The sequence below is a fragment of the Xylocopa sonorina genome, chromosome 1 (genome assembly GCF_050948175.1).
Source record: "Xylocopa sonorina isolate GNS202 chromosome 1, iyXylSono1_principal, whole genome shotgun sequence".
NCBI lineage: Eukaryota > Metazoa > Arthropoda > Insecta > Hymenoptera > Apidae > Xylocopa > Xylocopa sonorina.
The window spans coordinates 16,664,593-16,685,368 of NC_135193.1; the positions used below are offsets into that span (position 1 = coordinate 16,664,593).

Consider the following 20,776-nt stretch of genomic DNA (forward strand, 5'->3'; position numbering starts at 1 on the left):
CGAGCCCGTGAGAAAGCGCGAACGAACGCCGATGAATTGTATTTAAGGAGCCACCTTGTTACTTTTTCAATTTCCTCTCGGAACGGGCACGGGGCCGAAAGTAAATCGAAGCCGTATAATAACGTTTGTTCTATAATTTCGAACCGTGTCTTCGCGCAGATTAAACTCAAGACCATTACTCCAAAGTGCAATCTCTGTAGTCGGGGGACCGAGTTAACTGCATACACACACGCGCGCGCACACACTGCGAACTCGAAACTGAACTTTCGCGAAAACGGAGTCCTCCGTCAACAAATTCTATTCGCGCAGCGTTTCCACCACCTGTTACGATACGCTCTATATACGCCGGGCAGGTAAAATCTACCTTATTGCTCTTGCACGCTCGATCATTTTTATCGAAAGACGACACCTCGAAAAAATTTCTCGCCAGCGAACTTTCATATCAGCGCGTTCGCTCGTTCGAGGGGAACCGTTTACAATTTGCCGAAAAATGTCCAGGGGTCGGGCTCGCCGCGGCGAAGAATGGGAAAACGTGGTCTAATTTAAGAAACGCTCGGGCGTCGGAGAATCGCGTCGCTTATACGGTCGATCTCCAAGCCAAACGGGTGGTTGCCTGGCGCGCGAGCTGAATGGCGGCCATAAGGTTGGTCCTCGAGGAGGAGCGCGTGGAACGAGCAGCGGGGCTCGTAAGGTTGCGGCGGAACGACTTGGTAGAAGTTGCATTTTTATCCGGCCGTGTTCCGTGTCGACGTAGCAGATGAAAGCGGTTATGCCGGCACCCGTGCATTGCCCGTTCTTTTGTCTCCCCGCCAGCCGGGAGTTCGGTCGCGCGACGCAAACACCCTGCAACCCCCATCCGCCACCCGTTACGACGGTTTTTCCATCTTTTGCTCTCCTCGTGCCGCGACCTCAAAGCCAGTTCTATTTCTGCCGCCATCCGACTCGTATACTCGACTAAACTGGCATACGACCAAATGCCGTGATACACCGAACCTTGCCACGCCGTACATTCTTCTCACCCCTCCGGGTAACGTTATGACCCACCCCGCCCACACCCTGGACCATTACGCTATGCCGTGTGCCGCTTACGTTATTATTGTATAAATCAGCCGCACGCGGTGCTGAATTTTCTTCTCGTTACCGCCCGACGCTGATTTCCCGTGGATCTATGCGGCTGCCGCATCGGTTTCTTTCTCGCACCCCTTGCCGCGAGTTTTCTTGCTAATAACAATTACCCTGCAATTGTTACGCCTCGAGACGATCAGGACCCGCGAGTTTTGTCGTCGCGAAGAAACTATGCCACGCGTATCGTTCGATACGAGGGTGGAAATCTTCGCGCGTAATTATACGGGAGGGAATACGATGGTATAGAAGAGGTTAGAATAAACGCAAACGTATCGGTAGCAGTTATGGTTTTCCCGGGACCGATTTAATTACCGATTAATCCACGACTTCTTTTGTTCCTCGGTTTGAATAACGTCTACGTTCGTCCCATCTAGGATGGCTGTTCGTATCGCCACGGTTGTTTTAATAACGACGATAAATCTACGGCCGGCTGAATGTATCCGAGGCAGGGACTAGTATCTCTTTTTGTCACCGGTGGATTATTGCAACCTCGCGGAGCCGCTTCGATTCCACCGGTTGGATATTACGACATTATTAAAAATCGCCGGTCCGTGTGGAGAATGATCGTAATTTAGATTCTTCGTCTTTTCCGCTGTTTCGAGCACAATCCTCCCCCTCCCCGCCGCCACGGCCGTTCCGCGATCTATACCATCGTCGCTCGAAACAAATCATCCGGGGCTCGATCGTTTATTCTCTCACTTTCTCGCCAGCCCTCCGCTCTGCTCGCGAAACGACCAATGGGAAAATAGTAACTGGATGCAGATCGGAAATGACTGCAGACCCGATAACCGGATATCTAATATCCCACCGTTCGGACTGTCGAACGATGAAAAATACGAGGATCGGATAAGCTGGTGTCCAATGACCATATTCGTTCGGCTGGGAACACCGTCGGTCTCTCCGGCTCTCCCGTTGATCCTCCCGTTTTACTACTTCGACGCTTCAAGCCCCGTCTTCAACGTCGTGGGAAATATTAATCGCGACGAGGAACGGCTGACGCGCTCTACTCGACGAGCGTCCTCGGTGTTAGTCCCACGCTCCTCGACGACGAGGGCCACGGACAAACTTTTGCTCATAACAAGACGAACAAGAGTCCGAAAGAGAATGGATAATCAGAGGGAATTATGCAGAGCTCTCTGACTCTGGAGCTGGATGCTTCCTTTTTTCTCGTTCGCGTCCTTCCGGGACGCCGCCTCGCCAAAGTGGCGTGCATTATTGAGGCGTTGTTATTCGTCGATTAAGAAGGGATATTCCCACGCGCGAGGATCGCTGCCGCCGCTCTCAGTTGGCGCTAATTAAAAATTAAGTAACAACTGTAGGAACGTAAACTGGTAACGATTAATATTAGCGCTATTAACCCTTTGCGCTCGACGAGTATTTTGGTCGGGTGGCGCTGCAACTCGAGACGATTTCGCGAGTAAATGAATTTATGGAACAATTAACATACTTCTGTAGTTACGCTTGGTGTGATACTTTACAAAACACTTACCAAGGTTTTCTGAATTGCCAGAATCTTCTGGGTCATCGCTGCTACCTCCGGATTCACTGTCGTTTTCTCACACCCGATACGTCATCACTGTTTACACTTGCTCTACCACCAATTCCATCACGGATAGCTAAGTTTCTGATCAATTAAAAATCAAACTAGCTTTAAAACTTTCAAACGAGTGGTGCAAAATTTCGCGATACGTGTGCTCGTTACGATCCTCGAAACTGTACTAACGCTAGACACGTCGTATTCAAGACTACAGTCGTAGAAGAATTTTACGTCACAATGTCACTTTCCAACCGAGGACATAAACAGCTTAAACGACCGATTCCGCGAACCAATACTTCGCTTCTATCAACTGGAGATAACGAAATTCGACGTAAATTCAGCCGCTTCAGTCGCCACGCGAAACATCGTAGCGAGTGAGAGTCGCTGTTCGAGCGCAAAAGGTTAAACCGACATGCCGCTGGGCTAATAAATTTCGTTTGTGTAAACCTGGCTTCGGTCGTTTTTCAGCTGAGCAACGATTAATTAACTGCGACTTTGCGCGAAGTTCGCAAAAAAGTTACTATTTGCGAGGCGTTAACATTTTGGTCCTCTTTCGAAGATTCGTGAAACGGTGAAACGACGAGGCTCGGGGGATGGCCAGAGTGTCCCTGAACGAGCTCGACGCGAGGTAAATTAGGGATTGAATTCTTTGACGGCGAAAGACGCGCCTGTAAGGAAGAAAACTCATAAGAATTGATGAACCGAGATGCGGCAGCCAGGAAATAGTTCGCGAGTTGGGAAACTCGTGAATTTAACTGAGTAATCAGTAAACTCCCATTACCCAGGCCCCACCTCGTCCCTGGACAGAACTGTACGGTGCAGAAGGGTGGGGGTACGGGGTTGGGGATTAATTATTTAGCCCGGAGCAATAAGATATATCAAAGGTGGCTCTAACTACGGAACACAGAGCTGCCTGGCCAGTTCATTGCTGCGTTTTATTAATGGAGCTTTGCCAGTGACATAAGAAAATCGCGATTTTATTTCCCGCGGCAAGAAAGAATAATTGCACCGTATATTAACTTAGACTGGCGTTTTAAATTACTCGGCGAAATTGTTGCAACGATAAAAATTGTAACCAAGGCACCGGGGCTTCGCGTTGCTGGCTAATAAAATTATATACCGACATTAATATCAAGCCCGCCCGCCACCACCCCGTCGCCCCACTCTGCTCGCTCTAATAAACAAAATCGTAGCTACAGGAGCGCGTGCAACACACGGAAATTTCGAACTTTCCACTCGGCTCCCACCGTCTTCGTTCCTCCCCGTCGAAACGATAGAGACTTTCGCGCGTCGCTCCATTAAATTCCACCTTTATCTCCCTACCACGGTTTTTCACCGGCTCCCAAACCCCGCGCCCGAACTTTCTTTTAACAGTCTCTATCCTTTATCTCGGCCATAGGGTAACGACGTCGTAACATGTTACTATGTTATGTATTACGCCGCTCGTAACACGGGTGCAAAGTAGCGAGGCGGGAAGGAAATAAGTCGTAACAGAGCGCTGATTTACGGGCGGCGAGTGTGCATTCCGACGGGCACAGTTTTAAGGGGGAAGAGCCGCGTTTGTAGCCAAGGCGTGCGTATCGAACGGGGGCTAAGTGACGCCCGTGGCTGACGAATGCTCGTCATTAGCTGGTAATTTCAACCAGCTGCATTCGTTTTCCGTTTCGACGTCGGGGCAATCTCGATCCCATAAGTATAAGAGCAGCGCGATCGTTTCGAAAACTTGAGAATATCAACATAGACGTCGATCTTCCAGAGCACCGTACACCAGGAAGCGGCGAAAAACCGTTTCCATTAATAGGACTCGTGTTTGAGAGGACGGTAATTCCATTAGGACGTAATTTCAACGTTCCGCTTTGGCCTTGTTTCAGGTGTCCTGGATGAGAAGCAAGGACCTCCATATTCTCACGTCTGGAAACACCCTGTTCAGCTCGGACACGAGGTTCGGGCCTCAGCACACACCGGGTAGCGACGCGTGGACACTCAGGCTGGACAACGCCCGGAAGACAGACTCCGGGAAGTACGAATGCCAGGTGAACACCGAGCCGAAAATGATGTATGCTGTTCAGCTGTCCGTACGAGGTAATTGCAGTCTCTCCTCTGCTCCCCCCCTCTATTTAAATCCGCCCACTAAATTGAATTGTCCTTAAGCTGGCCTCCGTTTAATAACTCTACCGACAGCCGTCCCCGTTGAATATTATACCGCCGCCCGTGGAAACGATTTTTAATTATATGCTAATGCCTGGGAAAACGATGACTTTGCCGCACGAAAATCTTTCCAACCGAAAGAATACCGATCGATCCCCTCCACCATCGTGGCCGTCGCGATATCCGCTCTCTATTATTTTACCCGTTACACGGCCTAGCAACGCGTATGACAAACCGCACTTTGATGACTAAGTGGTCTCATTGTTCCTTTTAGATCCCGACAAACCGGAGGGTTACGACGAGCCACATTCTCAGCAGACACGGATAAGTAAGTGTGCATCGTGAAAGCGTGCGTTTATTTCTGTCCAGTAGTAGACCATCGCCAGGAACGTTCGTTTAGTTCCGTTTCGAACGGCGTCCTCGCCATTGTGCCGGTGATTTTAATAGGCACCGGGGATAAACTTAAAGGCCCGGCTAATTTAACAGGGCGCGCGCGTCGATTTATATTTAAATCCACCGCTTCCTAGAATAATGCCACCAGCCCCGATAAATAACTTTCCTACGGCGACCCGATATTTTCGTACACGTGTTTGGTGGGCGATTAAAAAATATTTTCAATCAAAACTCGACGATAAATCGCCGTCCACCGGTCCCGGGGTGTTTTATTGCAAATATTTTGCGGAATACACATTCGCAGCGTCCAAATATACGTAGGTCAGTCGCGCAATCGAAACTGCATCAGAAATTTTTCCATACCAGCTACTCGCGGAAATTAATATAACCATATGCCTTTTTTCTCTGTCCAAATATGTATGCGGTTGCTCGATGATCATTACGAGTCCTCGTATACCTTTAAATCACCGAAACGGCTGAAACCAACGCGCTGTAGCGTAGTTAAGGATACAATTTTCAGCTCGCGTGATCTCCGCTTTATCCTTGGAGGAATCGTTGAATATCGTCGACTCATTTCCAAAGATCGTCCCAAGATTTCCGTATAAATACAATTATTCTCAACTGCATTAATTTCTTTCCGCGTCGAGCTTTATTATTTCCTCCGAGCTTCCACCAGAAGAACTATGGTATAATACGTCCCGTCGAGTTTCGAACTCGAGCCCCCTTCTGATTTCATTTCCATTAAATTTGCAGCAAAAGCTTCCGACAATGGTTCACGATACGCGAGCACGCTTATATCGGTAGTTACAAAGTTGCGAACTTTTAAACGAGCGTATTAGTAGATATTTCACGAAACACACGAAAATTTCGGGGAACTTTGCCCGCTACGGTGTCTGATGTCGGCGAAATAGAATGCCCACCTGTCACGAGATACGCCCCACAGTTTTTGGAACGCTTGAACGTCCGCTCGCAAATTTCTAATCGTCATGCGCGTCAGGTTCAGATTTAACGATCCCTGAGCACAGTTCGCCTCGCGACGGTTCATCAATTTCCAAGGGATCGGTCAGAGATTTTGATCCATTAACTGCCGGTGATATTAATAGAGGTTGATATATTCCTCCGATGCGCGAAGAGGTACGTAGCGACACCTTTATACACCGTCGACCCGTTAAAAAATCATCTGACAGCCGCTTTTTATTTCCCCACCGGATCCAGTCGACATCAATCACTTAAGGATAAGTGCGCTTCTTCGCTGGCTTTGACGCCCGGGATCTGTCGTCGATTCTTTTTACAGCCTCGTCCTAGACGCTTCATAATTCTTTCCTCGAGTTTCATCATTCCATCCCCGAGACGCGAGATTTCTAGATCTTTTTCTTTATTGCTCCCAACTCCCCGATTGAAACTCATCCCCCACCGAGTCATCGTCGCGTCCCCTGCGTCCGAGCCGCGAAATTCCTGTCGACCTCGAATCGATGATTAAATTCAGAGGCTACGCGGGAACAAGCGTCGCGAGACCCGTTACAAATTGAAACGTCCCTCGGAAAACCGATCGGTTCGCTTACAGAAATTGCACGGTAAGTATTATACGAGATAAGGGAAACAATAACGGTTCGAACGTGGAATCGACGAACGTGGACACTTCGATGATTGATAAATCGATACTGTTCGTCCGTGGAAAATGCAAAATACACGCGTGAAAACGATATGAAATTAACGAACAGCTTGGCTGGTAAAATGTAACGCAAGGTTCAGCGAAATAAAATATACAGGAAGGAAAGCGTAAATTTGTCAGAAACTTTAAGGGATTAAAGGGAGCTCGCGCGAGGACGGAAAAATAATGGCAATACTTAAACATCGCCGGGGAGGCGGTTTATTTTTCTGAGAAGTTCTCGCGGAAATGACCAATGGTAATTAAAGATTACGACGGCAACGAGCGGCTGAATGGCCGCGACAGTTATCATCGAAGTTGCCCAACGGGATAGGATCGCAAAAGAAAGCAAGAACCGGGGGTGGAAAAACAGGCTGCCGCGGCGTGTACAGTAATAACAGCATAACGTAATATTTCGCCGAGGAGAAATGCAGTTCCCCGGGGATTAATTCAAGTCTAATAGGATTATCCTTAATCCCGGTAGTCGTGGAAAACCTCCTCCAGCTCCTTCGAGGTCTTTTTCCTTGTCACCTAGCGTGGCTATAATCTCGCCACCGCCGCTACCGCGTTACACGAGGAGGACGCGACGTCAAACGCGTCTCCAACCATCGACCTCTGTCCTCCCGGGTTGAATAATGCACGCTTGTCCAGGCATTATCATACGCGACGGGAAGCCCTCCCTTACGCGAGACACGCGCCACCGCTCCCATTGTTTTTCCCTTTCGCCTCGTAATGAATTATTAGACCGCCTCCGTTGTCCCGAGCGCGAGACGCCACTCTTGTTTCTTCGCACTTCAAACTCCAATTTCCGGTCTGAGGATCTAGCCACCCGTAGCAACCGGCATCTCTCCATCGCGCTCGTCCATCGCGTTCTTGTTCTTCGTCGTCGTCGTCGTTCTCTGCTGGTTCTTTCCTCCTACTCTCCAGAGCAGAGCCAATGGTGGTCAAGATCCTCGAGCAGCCAAGTATCTCGCGGGTTTGCGTGTCCCTGAGAGATCAGAATTTTCAACCATCGCAGGATAGATTCGAAGTTATTGGCGGCGAGTAAAGAATGCACAGTGGAATAACTCCGCAAAGTGTCGGACCGCGCGAGGCGGAACAGAGCCGTCGAGTATCTCAAGTAGTCTAACCGGATAACCATCTGTCCGAGAACTTTCCGTTTCCCGTGTATCTCACGGCTGTTTGAATACCAGGGCTCTTCTACCAGCGTTCCCGGGAAATAGGTCGCGTTTTAGTATGAGTCCGACTTGAGGCTCGACCCGCGGTAAGTGAATAGTAATTATAATCCCTCTGCACGGTCTGCGAGCCATCAATGGGATTTTCACTCTTATCCCCGGGGATTCATTTGGGAATTGAAGATAGCTACCGAGCGCAGTTTTCGTCGTTGTTCCTAGGAGGATCGAGGGTTTATCTTGATGTTCGACTGGTCCCACGTTAGACGGTGGGGAGCACTCTTTTTCTCTCGCGGTTCGATTTGAAACGTGGTAATTGGGTCGAACGAGAACATCCCCCTCGCGGCGGCGAGCGAACACGTCGTTTCACGGTGGCACGCACATTAAACGGCCACTTGGCCCGACCCTCTAAATTAAAATGTACAAGCTTGACAGTACGTCCTGCATGGAAACCATGTTACGCGGTTCTTTTTCGCCGCTTCAGCGTGAATCGCTTAACTTTGCGAAGGCGTACGTCGTCCCGCGACGTGCGCGCGACTCAAGCGGGGGCGGAGGAGGGGCGGTACTGGCAACGCATTAATTAAAATTCGCGTTAATTAAAATTATTGCGTGACACTCGCCAAGAGGATCCTTAATGTCTCGTATTAAAGCGTCCCATTAACGGGACATCCTTCTTAACCATCCATTACGTAGACTCGTTTAAGTATCAGAGGAGAGAATGGATTACTTACGTTAAGATGTCGATAACACCAAGTCGATCTACCATCCCGTCATTTAAAAAGTTCCACGGCGTTCTGCTTGGCGATCGATTCTTTCGAGACGTCCTGAAACTTCCTCTGGTATTATTTACATCATTCAACGATAATTGAATCGTCTAATGGGAGGCATCGATCAGTGCGAGCGAGAAATTACGATTGATCTTCATGGAGGAGGGGAAGCAGTTGCTCCGATTCTACCCGGTCACATCGTTTCGTAAATCTTGACTCGGTCGTGCTGCACGGATTTTAATGACACTACTTTTCCAACCAGCAAAGCATAAAACACGTCCCATTCTTTTTACCGCGAGTTCCTCTCGCCGTGTAATTACTTTCTTCTAGGATCTCCGGGCTATAAGCTGGTTAACACCGTTTTAAATACGCGGCTGCCAGTGTCTTTATTTAAACGAACGTTTCTAGGAAGACTACTTTTAAATACACGGCACGTTAATCCAGTGCGAAGCTTAACTTACCTAATAAAAATCCACGAAATATCTAACGACTCTGAAAACAGTTTAATTCGCAAAAATTCGTGCGATTCCTATGGAACACGGCGCATGTAACGCTAATAAGCGCACCAGAGAAGGAGTCTACCGTTCTAACGAAGTTAACAAATCTCATTTAATGCCACCCGAAGCACATCTAAATCCTTATCAAACGATATTGCCCGTCGTATGATATTTGTCCCTACATGGTTTGCAGGTTACGAAAGCACGGCGCCAGTGGCGTCCATAATGGGTCCAAGGGAGCAGAAGGTGCCATCCGGATCGACCATCACCCTGAGGTGCGTCATATTGTCCCCGTATCAGACCCGGCCCATCAGGGGGGTGCAATGGCTCCGGGATAACAAACTCCTAACATTCCAGGTAATGTAGGTCCACGTCTTCTCGCGGAGACGGACTCTAATGAAATTTTTTACACGGGGACATCCACGTTCGACGTCGTCCTCTCCGTCGCCCGGGAATCTCGTCCGAAGCTAAAGAAATACGATCGTAAATCATCGCGCGCAACGGCAAACGCGGCTCGTACACGATTCAACCGGTTCCTCGGTCCGGAAAATTGTTATTTGTTGAATCGTTCATTACCTGACTCTATTTTCGAGGAGTTAATATTGAATTTTCTGGCATCTCGCGAAATTCCCGAGCGTTTCTTATTCCCAATATGGCACGCGGCTGAGGTAATTAAAGCAAATGTTTAAATTAATTTCGAGGCGAATGAATAATACGCTCGATGATCGAGGCTGCGATAAACGAGCTGCTGGAAATTTATCTGCGGAGGTTCCTCGCGATTCACCTCGCCCGGATTTATTGCAAAATTACAAACCGCGAACGATTTTCGCGGGGTGTACAAAGGTGGCGGCTGGAGAGTTATTTCATTTCCCGCAGTCCTGATATTTTTCGATTGTTACGGCCGCCAGTTGGAGGTCAACGGCCGTGAGCGTCGCTCTGCGCGATAATATGTATTTTCCCGATAAAGTGATATTAATTATAAGTGTGTGCCGAGCAATCCACGAATTCGTCGGTGTACTCCAGGTGATTGTTCGGTTCGCCAGTCGCCACCGGAGGGAAGGAAAGAAAAATAGAAGAAGAGAAAAAATAAAATTCGTTCCGTGCGATGTCCCTCGTTCGTTGTGTACCGAATTCCGCGTTACATTCGCTCTGTTTGCATTGCTTACAGGCTGCGCGAGGTGGAATAAACGTGGAGACTGTAAGAGGCGCGGCCAGAACGGTGTCGGAATTGACTCTGGCGGCGGTCACACCGAACGACGTTGGAAAATATTCGTGCAGACCGACAGAGGGACGAACCGACACTGTAATGCTGATCGTCGAACCAGGTTAGCGTTCAAACTCTTCTTAAAAGCCTCGTACACTCACGCTAAACTACGCCCAACGATGCTTGCTTCCCCTCCTTTTCCTTTCGAAATATCCCGCCTTTCTATACGTATTTTTAATACCGCCCCTGTGGCGGGAACATCTTTGTACGCGCGATAGACTTCGAAATCGATTTAAAGGGGAGAAAAAAGAAGAGCTAGTAGAAAGAGAATCCAATCTCTATCGCGATCTCATCGCTGGCAGGAAAATACGGGCAAGGTATCGCGTACAAACGTCTCCGCGTAATGGCGGCCGTTCAGTGCAAATTGCCGCCATAAAAGCTAACCCTAAATCGTCGTTCCGACGCGATCAAACCGCAGAACAAGTGCCCTTCCTCGGCGGAGCTCATCGGCTAGAACATTACGAGCGGCGGACGCGGGCATTTATATTCGATTCACCGTAACGTCTTCCGTGCACGCCACCCTCGTAACCGCGGGAAGAATGCCCCAGAGGGAGGGAGGGGCGAGAAGAAGAGGAAAAACAAAAAACGCCGAACGAAACAACGGATGGAAGGAAAAGGGATGTAGTCGGGTATCCCCATGATCTAAAGTCGCGCCTTAGGATTACTCGAAACACTTTAAAGTTTTAAGGAGGCGGCGGTATTTCACGGCGGGACTATTTGTCTGGCTCAGCCTCCTGGTTCGCCGCGGACGTCGTTTGGGGTCGCAAGAAAGAGAGGACAATGCCGGTGAAAATGGGCGCGTGCATGTGTCCGCCGGCGAGAAATGGAGAAAGAAAAGGTTCGAGGGAGAGGCGGATCGTTGGGGATCCTGGTCCTGTTCGGCTAGGGTGGCAAAAGAGAAGAAAAGGTTCGGCGGGACGGAGAAGCTCGAGGAGGGCAGAGGAGTGGCGTAAGCACGGTTGCATACGGAATTCACCAGGCAGTAGTCTCTATTATCGTGAATTTTCCTTCGGAAGTTATTGCGAGGAAGCGGCGGGCCGCGCGACGTCGCATTTTTCCTGGCCGACCGACGCCCACCGGCGCACCCCGCGCGCGTATACATACGTACCCCTGCCGTGCTATTCCTCTTCTCTTGTCCTGTGTGTTGGGGGACCGACGGAACGCGTCGTAAATCAGAACTTCGCCGACTCGTTTCGTAGTTTCACAGATTGCGAATTTACGCGGTTTATAGGCGACGCTCCAGCCGGCTGTGCACCCTCCGCTGTTCCTCTTCTGCGATTTTCCCCGGATTGCGAGGCTGGAAAAGGTTTCGCGCTGCGTTAAGGCCTCGCGTTGCAGACATTGATCGATGGTAATCGTAGAAACGACAAATATCCGATACGTAACCAAAAAAAAAAAAAGTGGAAAAGTTATTCGGACAGTTTCAACTTAGAATGCTGGTTCGGTTACCGCGTGTAAAAAACGATCGCGGCCCGTCGTTCTTTATGCCCGGGCGTGCAACATTTTGCGCCTAGACTATAATCAATGCTCGCAGCGATATCGATCGCGCTGATAAATCAGAGTTTCGGGAAATCGCCGCACGGTTTTCCAAATTGTGAATTTACGCGAGTTTATGGCTCCGGTCGAGTAGCTGCTTTCGAAAAGAATTACCGTCCGCCCGGAATTAAACGCGACCGTCACGATGCTTCCATGCCGAGATGATTTTTACGAGCTTACGCTGATACATATATCGCTCGTAAATATCGTTATAAATACCCGTAAATTATACCGCTCGATGAAACATTGCACGCTCGAACTCAAAGAACGGAAAATATTGCTAATGACACGCTCGTAATTGTAACGATATAATCGTTTCCCCGGTTAGGAACGTTTCCCGATTAATTAATAAAATTACATGAACATGCTCACCTCTGAAATAGAACAGCTCCTCCCTAGCGGAATTCCAGACGGAATATTAACGAAGAACATTCACCCTGTTATTGTTCGCGGTTCACTTTGGTACACCTCACTCGTATTCATATTTGATAAGCGTCGAAGTTATCCAAAATTCACCAGTCAGCGCAATTATCCGCAAAGCGAAAAAGCTGCCGCGAATAACGAACGGTCGGCAGGCACGGTTTTATTAATCGATCCTGTGGTCGGACAAAATCGGCGCGGCCCGTGATTAATTAATCCACGGATGTTCGCAAAGGGCACCGGGAGAAAAATGACTCTCCGTCGACTTTCTGACGAACGCCTGGCCACGGGGAACGATGTTCGAGTTAATTTTTCACGGCGCAACCGTGAGCCAAGTTTTCGAATCGGACGTGTCGCGCGCGAGATTCACCGCGAGGACGGTGTCTTATCGCGTTTCTTCGGGCGGAAAGGGAACGATATTTCCATCGGTAGGTGAAATACACGGGAAATTAGCGTCGCGCGAACTGCCATCGATACACAGACTGGCGGGCAAGAAACGTCGTTTGGCTGATTCGTCGAATGGGGCGCGAGATTTAACGACTTTCCCGGAAGCTAGCCGGGCAAAAACCCTTCGAGTATCAGTGCCAGTCTGCGGTATAAAGTCGGCTTTTTGCTCGAAGGTCGCCACGCCGTCTGAGCTAATTCTTATGCGATCGTAAATAACTGTCGCGCATATATCAAAAGTTACAACGACTTCCCATCCGGGAGTTCTGGCAATCGTCGCGCCGCCACTTCTGCGTCTCGCAACAATCCTGTCTTATCCGTTCCTCCTCTGTCCTTCCGCCGTTCTCTGCCCGTTCATCAACGGCCATCCCCTTCCTTCCTTCCTCGCCCTTCATCGTCTGTTCCTAGCCTCAGCCGAAGTCATAGCCAAGCCAGACTCTGTCCTACGGTGACAGAGCCTGCCAGAACCACTTCCAGCGGCCAGATTAAAGATACAATTCCGCGATTCCATTAATTAAGAAAGTTAATTACGCCGGAATTCAATTTTCCTAATTGCACATCACCGTCAGTTCTCTTTCTCTATCTCTCGCTCGTTCATTCCTCTATGCATCTCGGTCTCCAGTTCTATCCTCGATATCTTCATACCGTCTCGCTCGAAGGGCACTCCAACATTTCCGCCGAAAAGTTTTCACCGCCCTTTCCATCGACATTTCGCCGCTATTCTCTCCTGTCCTCCCCCCTGTCCTTTCGTTATCACGAATCAGACCACCCATTCCATCTTCGAGCACCTTTCTCGCCGAACTCTTCTCTCCCTTTTGGTCCCGTCGTTTTTCCCGGATTTTCGATGTTCAGGAACCACCGAATTTCCACCGCGTCTCGCCGGGCTAATCTTCCGGAATTCGTCCTTAAGCGGTCGGGGCCTCTCCTCCCTGGCTTTTAAACCGGCCTCGCGCGAGAAGAGATTTTAATATTTGGCTCGAATTCAGCGCGCGCTATTAAGGGCGACTGGCGATGGGCATTTAACGCTGTTACGTTCGGATTACAGAAGTTGAACAGTTTGCAGGGGAAAAATTTGGCTAACGACTGGCCGCCCCTAATAGCGCCGGAAACTACAGTCAAGAGCGCCGCTTTAACGACATCGCGGCGCAGCACGCTCTCGCCATCTTAACAGGCCGATACGCGAACCCTTTTTAATCCTTCGGATCAGCGTCGAATGGAAAAAAATAGCTGATAGACGTAACGATAATTTCTCCAGCGACACGCGCGTCATCGATCTCGACGTGACGAAATAAAAGGATAACCGTCGTTGGCCTTAATAAGATTCGCAGTCGGGGTTAGTTTAAGGCCACAATGCTGGCAGGGTATGCGAATCAGCCTTTAAGAGCATCGCTGATCTGGTTCAGCCGAGGTTGGCGGACGACCTTATTGGGTCACTTGGGTAGTGGTAATGGGTCGTATAAATCAGCCATAAGTGGTCCGCTAAGCCAGCCCGCTAAGCTTACGGAAGAACTCTAGATCACCCGACGCTGCTATTAGACGCTACGAATTAAATATAGGATGCCGTGATTAAAGAAAATTATTAAGGCCAGTCGGGGCAATCTGTGGCGCTCGTACGTACCCCGGGGAGAGGAAGCATTATCGCTGCGAATTATCGCGTAACTATTAGTCCGTTAATTGGCCCACGATTTTACTCATTGTTTTCTCGTCGCCGCAATAACTTCCGCGGTGATCGTCGAAGTTTACAAGCGAACGATCCGGCGGATACCCGAGAAGACGACGGTTCGAAATCTCATTTGGCACGCCCCGGCCGTAATTCGCGACAGCTTAATCATTAGTAACCAACTTTAAACACGCGTTCAAGGCAAGAGTTACCGTTATTATCATTCCATTAAAAAACAATTCCCGAGGATTATAATAACGCCAGCCAGTTCCTCTCGTCTCTCGGGAATGAGTTTTTTTTTTCTTCAGCAGTTATTACGGTTCGGCAGAGCTTCACGTCGGGCAGGGCTTTAAGAGGCGATTGTCGGCTCAACTTTAACTCGGCAGAATCGATTCGTTAATGCGAAAGTCTGCCTGTTGTCGCGGAGCAAGTGGAGTTCGCGTTACGACTTCCACGGAATCGGGAATGATCTACAAGCTCGAAAAGTTGCGCAAGTGCCACTCCGGCTCGTCTAGCTTTCCTGCCGAGGGAGAGGGGGCCGAGAACTCTTGGAAATTGTCCCGTATCCTACGCGTTTCTGAAGTCGATCCTTCTTTGAGTGCCACTCGCCGTACTTTGGAAATGCTTTGGGAGTCATTAAACCGATCGATATTCAAACTTCCTCGAATACTTCCACGGCTGTGGAAGTGTCCGCGCGAGCGAACAGAACGCGGCGCTAGGCTGTATCGTGACGTTCGAACGCTCTTGTTTCTCGTCTTCCCATCTGGGCGCGGTAAATGGAAGAATCGCGAAAGAATGGTATTTCGATACGATGGCCACGAGGGAAGTTTCCAGCGCGAGAGCCGTCGCGATCAGAACTCACCCCCCTCGAGAATTCGTTTCCCTTTATCGATTCGTAACGAATTTGAATCTCTCGGTGTGCTCATTCCCTGCGAATTAAGTAACATCAACGCGCTACACCATCGAGTGCCTTGATTTTGCTTGTCGCAGCAGGTGTCGCGTTCAAACTTTTAACATCGCCGGAGAAGCGGATAAGGTGGGCGAGAGTGAATTTTTCTGGCTTCAATTCGGCCGGTTATTTCGGGTCTGAAATTTAATAATATCGTAGGTAAGGGAGTTTAAAGGTGAGTAACACGGCTAAGGGAGGAGGGTAAAAGATGAAATTTGGAGCCGTATAAATGGTAGCTGGGAGAGTCGTTAGGTATTAAAGTTTCTGGGAAGTTTAGCGGTGTGTCGCCGTCTCGCGTGTACACGTATATATTTAAAAATCTAGAGGGCGACCATGGGCCGCCCTCGGGTCTGGGCGACGTATAGGCGCACTGGGATCTCGGACGGACAGAAAATAATGTCGAAACTTATTGTAGTCGTGCCGCGCGACGTCTTACTTCGTAAGTCACACCAAAAGTTCGTTTTCCAGCACGTGGCGAGAAGTAATTTAGCCGTAAATGAAATTAAATAATTTCCATAAAGCTTAACGCTCTCCTTTATCCAGCAGCGAGCCGCCCAGGGGATTAATCGCAATTTCCGTCCTATCCTTTTTAACCTAAATAAAGCACGAGCACGGCCGGGGATTTAAACGACAAATATTCGAAGCCAGGCCACGGAGATCATCGATTAATACCGAGCAACGCCACCCGAAAATCCATCTATACCCTGCCACTCTAATTAAACGCTCAATTGACCATGCCCTATCCGGCCAGCCAATTAACTACCCTTGATACCCATCCTCCGACAAAGGACGAGAGTAGATCGCGCGCTGATCGTCTGGAATCCGTCGTGATCTTCCGGCTACGAGGCGCCAAGTACAAGCGTATACTACTCGAATACCGAGGAAATTGTGTAAACCGCAAGCTATAGGCTTTGGTACCTTGAGCGTTCGATTGCCCGTGAACTAAATCGCGTTGACAGAGATTTAGATTGTCCCTTGGTCGATCGTCACCCTCTTCTATTCCCAAGGATATTTCACATTTGTCGACAGAGCTTGTACGAAGACTGAGGATGAATGACCAACGTATCTCGAGTCACTTAATTAAGGGACTACTGTCCAATTAGTAAATAGCCATTGGTTTCAGTTCGATTCGGGGCAGCGATAACTTTTTGAGACCACGGAACTTTTAGCTTTCGGTTCCTAGAATTGAACTTTCTCTGTTTTGTTGAGCAAGCAGACCCTTCGGTTGATTTACACTTTTCGCTGGCGCGTGTGTTTTGGAATTGGAGTGTCTCGTAAGGTTATTGCCAATTACAGTCGTTGTTAGAGACCCATGGAATTTTCTGCGTGCGTCACTCAAGGGTAAAACTCGATACCTGAGAGTGACCTACGGTTTGGGGACGGCCATTTAGTTCACATATGTATCCAATAGCGTAATTCGACCGTTTCCCTCACCACTAGTTGTTGTTTGATTTTCATTCTATCCGCGTGTTTCAACCCTCGCAACGACTTAGTTAAGAACTGTAGTGTTTCGAAATTTAGATTGAATTAGCCGTAAATAAATAGTACGGAATCAGAATTTTTAGTCTTCGTCCTTTCTCGAGCAAGAAGGTAGTCCCTCTAGTCTTAGAGTACAATTTTTTAATCGACACACCATTGTATAAAATCAGCCAAGCTAGAACCATTGGTATCCATCTCGATAACCACAGGCAATACCAAATGGTAGGTATCAAAAGCTGTGCTAACCGTTCTACTAATGACGTGAATTTCACAAGGATGTCTATTACTAAATGAACCTAAGTTATGCGCATAGCTGCGTGATACGATCGATAGGGGGTATTAACAGCAACAGTGTACAATATTAATTGCCATCGATCCTCCGAACGGATTACTGAGTCCTCAGTGACGCGTACAATCATAAAACATCTAATTAATCGGGCAATCTTACGACGTTCGCTCGTACAATCTCAAACTCCGTGTATTCTTAATTATTTAAAAAGAAATCAGAGCGCGGTAGACTGGAATTTCGAACGCAGCGAGTTTCGAACAAACAATCCTATCCGCGTCTCGCAATGGGAACCCGGAGAACAGCTTTATCCACTTACTTTCGGATTCGAAAGTTTTACCGTTCGCGCTGATTGTTCGCCGGGAGAGGAAGAAGTTTAAAGCACGGGGGCATCCTTCCGCGGCAATTTAATATCGCGGCATTAAACGGCGGGAATCTTCCACGCACGTGAACACCGACGTCTCGCGAGATAGGTTCCGGTAGCGTCGAGCCCAGCTGGCTGGGCACGCGTGCACGTACTCGTGCATTTCCGCGTGGTACGTGCGACGCCCTTATTGCGTCCTGCCGCTCGAAATTCACTGTCTCGTCGCGGAAAAGCGTCCTCTAGCTCGATCCACCGAATTCGAGATTGAAGGGTGCCCGGTCTCGACCTCAATGGCGATTACGCTCGAATAATTATTCGCTGTTTCCCTATTCGTGGGTAAAGAGCCGTCTTGCCGGTGGATAAAGAGCGCGCGGTAATTAATGAAGACCCTAGCCTACTCGCAGAGGCCTGTGACGCAGAAAAACCAATAATCCGTTAGTCTCCGTCAGACGTTGATTTACGAGTGGCAAGTTTCATTATTCTTCCCCGTTGGCCATCGCCATCGATACTTATCCTTCTTTCCATCCGCTCGATGATACGGACATGCGAGACCCGTATAATCGTAAATCTATAATTGTTTCGGTGTTCCAAGGCGAGGCGGGGACGACAACTGAGAAAGAGTGTTTTATTTCTGTTTCAGGGGAACGTACGGAAGCCATGCAACGTGACGCCGGATACGTCTCTTCCGGATGTGACGTCAGGCTCTGGGCCGGGCTTCTACTTCCGTTCTCGTGGTTTCTAATACTCGCACGAAACAGCCAAACTTTCCTGCAATAGCGCACCACCCGACAGTATTTCACGCGTGTTTCCCTCTCTGTCCCCTCCTTTTCGTTCTCTCGCGTTTCCTCTTTGCGCTCCCTCCGTCCCGTCGACGGAGGGGTTGAAAGTACCTAGAAATTCGACCAACGACAACTAGATCGTAAGCTAGATACGTAGGAATTATTGATAATAGGGTAACGAGGCGGCATCGGGCGAAACAATGGGTAATGTTTCCATTTGAATTTCACGCTGCCTTGGCTCGAAAGAAAAGGAGGACACGTTTTGTGCGGTGTGAAACGAGAACGAGGGGCAGTCGTTTCAACGGGGTTCCGAATTACTCGAATCGATCGCTCCCTGGTATTCGCAGGTAGTTCGCGCGAACGTGCAAGATGTCAAGCGTTGATGGCGGATAACCGAGTGGAGGAAAATTGTGTTTATTCAACAACGAACTTGTCAGAGGTCTCTGTAATCCCCGTCAGACGGGGCGAGAACGTTTTACGAAATGCTACGCCCATGAAATTTATGTAAAACCGGCGGTCCGTTTGCTTTACAGCCGGCGATAAAGCATATACCAATGTTTGAATTTGAAGAACAGTAATCAAGGAAATTTAATAGGGTAACGTAATTCTCGAAACCACTTCCGCTTTTACGGCGCGCAGGATGGATCCTTGAGGAGTTAAGGGAAGATCGAGCAGAAGGGGTAATCCAGGGGTAATTCATTGGAACAGCGGAAGAAACGAGGATCGAGCCGCGGGGAGACCTGGTCAATTTATATTTTACGTAAATAATTCAGTAAGCGAGCCGCAACGACGTCGGAATGTCTTTCTCGCTATCGCCAAGGCAATTCGCGACGCCTCTTTTGAGCGTCCCTCTTCAAGTCAATGGGATTAAAGTGGCCGAGTAACGTCAAAGGATGTGCGAGTAATTTGATATCCTGTATCTTAGCTGGCAGTCGATGCCTCCTCGGTGCCAAGGAGCGACGTTAATGAAACATTTTTTCCCTCGTTCGCAGCTCGACCCGCGAGCGCCCCGTTTCACGACGGTCGCACGGTTGTAAATAATAAACGTACAATTCGCAGTTAACCTCGATAATTCCCCTAGCTGTATTCACAAACGTACTTCTTCTTTCTTTTTACGACGACTATAAACCACGCACAATTAACGCCACGATTAAGACATAATATTTATTGTTACGATATTTTAATATAAGAATTTTTCATTTAAGACCCACTAGACTGTGGACGTTTATGCATCCGCGAGAATTTTAAATAGACGGAAAAGTAGTACAAATAGTTCCAAGAGATTAAAAATCTCTATTCGTGTCCGATTTCTCTTAATGGAGTTTACAAAAGTTCGCACGAATATCCGCAGTCTATTAAATCACAATCAGCGAAGTAACGAATTTATTTGTACACGTTTTTAACGGCACGAAGATTTAATAGTAATACCTCCGGATTATTTGAACACGCGCCACACGCTTTGTACGATATTTCTAAATAAAAACCACTGGAGCCGTATCACGTATTCACTTTTTCATTTTAACACCGGCCACGAAACGAACACGGTGAATCGAAAATGAATTTCAATAGGGCGGGAGGAGTGGCGGCGACGGAGAGGACGATCTTTGAAGCGGAATCCAGGAAATCAGTAAGTCCGTGACCCAAAACGAAGGGTGTGGCGCGCGGAAGCACCGTTGGCTTAAAGCTTGAAAAATCGTTTCACGGTTCGCGGACGTTTCCAACGTTCCCGAATGCTTTGATGCGTTATGAATTACAAATAACCCTGGAATGACGGTTTACCACTGAGAGAACGCGAGCACGCGCGCGCGCAAACGCTAGGGTGACGAACAGATTAAATATTTGATCGTCCCGGTAAATTGCGCTCCTGGATACGCGCGCTCGCGCTCGATCGCGGACCCGGAACTTTGCCGAGCGAATGTCCTACCACTGCCTGTTTTTATCCCCGATCAACCCCTCGATACACGCGTGTCGAGCCGTTACGTAACCTTGTCCGACCTGGTTTTACGCTCCGTCTCACCCATTTCACGCGGCTGACCAGTCAGCCGGCGCTTCCACTTAACAATACCCCGTGACGTTTCAACACACTCTTGGACACGCTGCCGCGTGTTTCAACGCTAATAAAACCGTGCCGCCTTCCGGATCTTCGAGTATTGCGAACTGTTCCTGCAAAAATTGTCAAACTACTCGATAAGTAATTAGAATTTTTTCGAATATTTTCCATCGAATCTACGGGGATCTAGGAACGAAAATTCGAGCGAAAGTACAGAGGTTAGCGTTTCTAGTGTTTCCTTAAAAATTGAGTGACCCC

The 20,776-nt window shown here is 48.7% G+C and overlaps 1 protein-coding gene across 2 annotated transcripts in view; it reads left to right on the forward strand.

The window, feature by feature from the left end:
- The window catches only part of LOC143423149 (zwei Ig domain protein zig-8), a 76,229-nt gene extending 57,562 nt beyond the window's left edge, over positions 1 to 18,667 (forward strand). The window contains exons 3-7 of one of the 2 annotated variants that reach the window (XM_076894259.1): positions 4,534 to 4,744; positions 5,085 to 5,138; positions 9,481 to 9,644; positions 10,456 to 10,612; positions 18,330 to 18,667. In XM_076894259.1, the coding sequence (XP_076750374.1) occupies positions 4,534 to 4,744; positions 5,085 to 5,138; positions 9,481 to 9,644; positions 10,456 to 10,612; positions 18,330 to 18,466 (723 nt within the window). In that variant the 3' untranslated portion in view covers positions 18,467 to 18,667. The remainder of the gene's footprint in view (positions 1 to 4,533; positions 4,745 to 5,084; positions 5,139 to 9,480; positions 9,645 to 10,455; positions 10,613 to 18,329) is intronic. The other variant, XM_076894269.1, reaches the window with a different exon arrangement.
- Positions 18,668 to 20,776: the final 2,109 nt, after the last annotated feature.